Here is a 1,381-nt window from a genome sequence, read left to right on the forward strand (position 1 = left end):
GGGGGTAACGTAAAAGCATTCAGGGCATCGTCCACATTGACCGGGTAGGTCAATTGAAAATCCTCAATCTCTTGATCCAATTGGGCTCGATCCACGGGTTGGGTCAATTCCGCCACCATGTCCGTCATGCTACTAAGGTCCCGAAATACCGAGGGCGAGGTCGGGGACCCCACCCCGGCAGGCGAGAAGGTTGGGGTGTCCATGCGCTCTGATAAATCAGTACGTTGTCCGCCTTCTCTTTGCCGACGGACCCGGGCGAGTTCTCGTTGCAGTTCGTTTTCGAACGGCAGGGACATCCACGGGCAGGGTATGGACTTGCGCCTTGCCTTCTCGGCGCGTTAAATGACTCCACAGGCGGTACCGATCATCCGAGGCCGGATGCACATCCAACATCAAATAGCCAAAGGGACGGGACGTGATGCGTTTAAATAGGCGCAAGACTTGACGCCATCGGTCGGGAAAGGCTTGCAGTAAAATAGTGCGTATGCCCGTTTGATCCCGAGGGTTCTTGAAGGCCACAATGTAATGCGCGTTGCGATTAATGGTCTTGGCAAATTTACCCGGTGGGAATAAATCTTGCGTCAAATACAAGACGGTGATGTTGCGATGATGGGAATCTTTGGTGAACAAATCCAACACGCGTTTATCCTGTCCCCCTTCTTCCATCAGATCGTCCAAGACCAGCACGCCACCGCGCGTCCGGCCAAACCATTGGGTTAAATGACGGGGGTCCGGTAACCCGCGATGAAACTGAATTCCCTCTTTCTTTTGCATACGCTCAAACCGGGGTTGCCATCGGTCGTACGCGTAGACGATCTTCTTGGGTTTGACTTGAAACACGTTGAGGTCCCGTAACCATTGTTCCACTAACTCGCTCTTGCCACTGCCCGACGGGCCCGCGATAATCACACTACTGGGCTGTCGAATCATCCTTCCCACGGTCGAGGGTGACGTCGATAATGACCCGTGGCCCCTTTCGCGCCCATACGTTTATACCGTTTGTCACGTCCCAATTTGTCGCCGATTTTATACGCTTTGGCCAACACGCTCATGATGCCACGTCCGTTTTGACGAAAGCGGGGTCGTCGTTGGGAGGAAGGGCGCTGTCGTCGTCGTCGTCTGTGACTGGGCATGCTGTCCAATACTCGCGGTAGAGGCGTGGCGATTCGAACTGAATCAAGTGTTCCATCGTCTCTCTTAAATGCGTTTCTTGCATAGTGTCCATGTACTGTTTGAGCGCGACCCAGTCCTGGTCTTGCGCTAGTTGGCGGGCTATGAGCCAATGATACCCATCCCACGCATCTACCCCTTGGACAGTGTTCACCCGTTCAATGGGGTGAGACCACCAATACAAGGTTTCTTCTAATATGAAAGCGTCAAT

At 53.6% G+C, this 1,381-nt stretch overlaps 1 protein-coding gene across 1 annotated transcript; it reads right to left on the minus strand.

The window, feature by feature from the left end:
- Positions 1-216: 216 nt before the first annotated feature.
- Positions 217-930, minus strand: LOC140953215 (uncharacterized). Its single transcript, XM_073402715.1, has one exon. It carries the CDS (start codon positions 928-930, stop codon positions 217-219), a length of 714 nt encoding a protein of 237 aa, XP_073258816.1.
- Between the last annotated feature and the right edge of the window lie 451 nt (positions 931-1,381).

The sequence above is a fragment of the Porites lutea genome, chromosome 11 (genome assembly GCF_958299795.1).
Source record: "Porites lutea chromosome 11, jaPorLute2.1, whole genome shotgun sequence".
Classification (NCBI taxonomy): Eukaryota; Metazoa; Cnidaria; class Anthozoa; order Scleractinia; family Poritidae; genus Porites; species Porites lutea.

Excerpts from the sequence above, each read along its gene's own strand:
- LOC140953215 (XM_073402715.1), bottom strand. The coding sequence starts at position 930 with ATGATTCGACAGCCCAGTAGTGTGATTATCGCGGGCCCGTCGGGCAGT.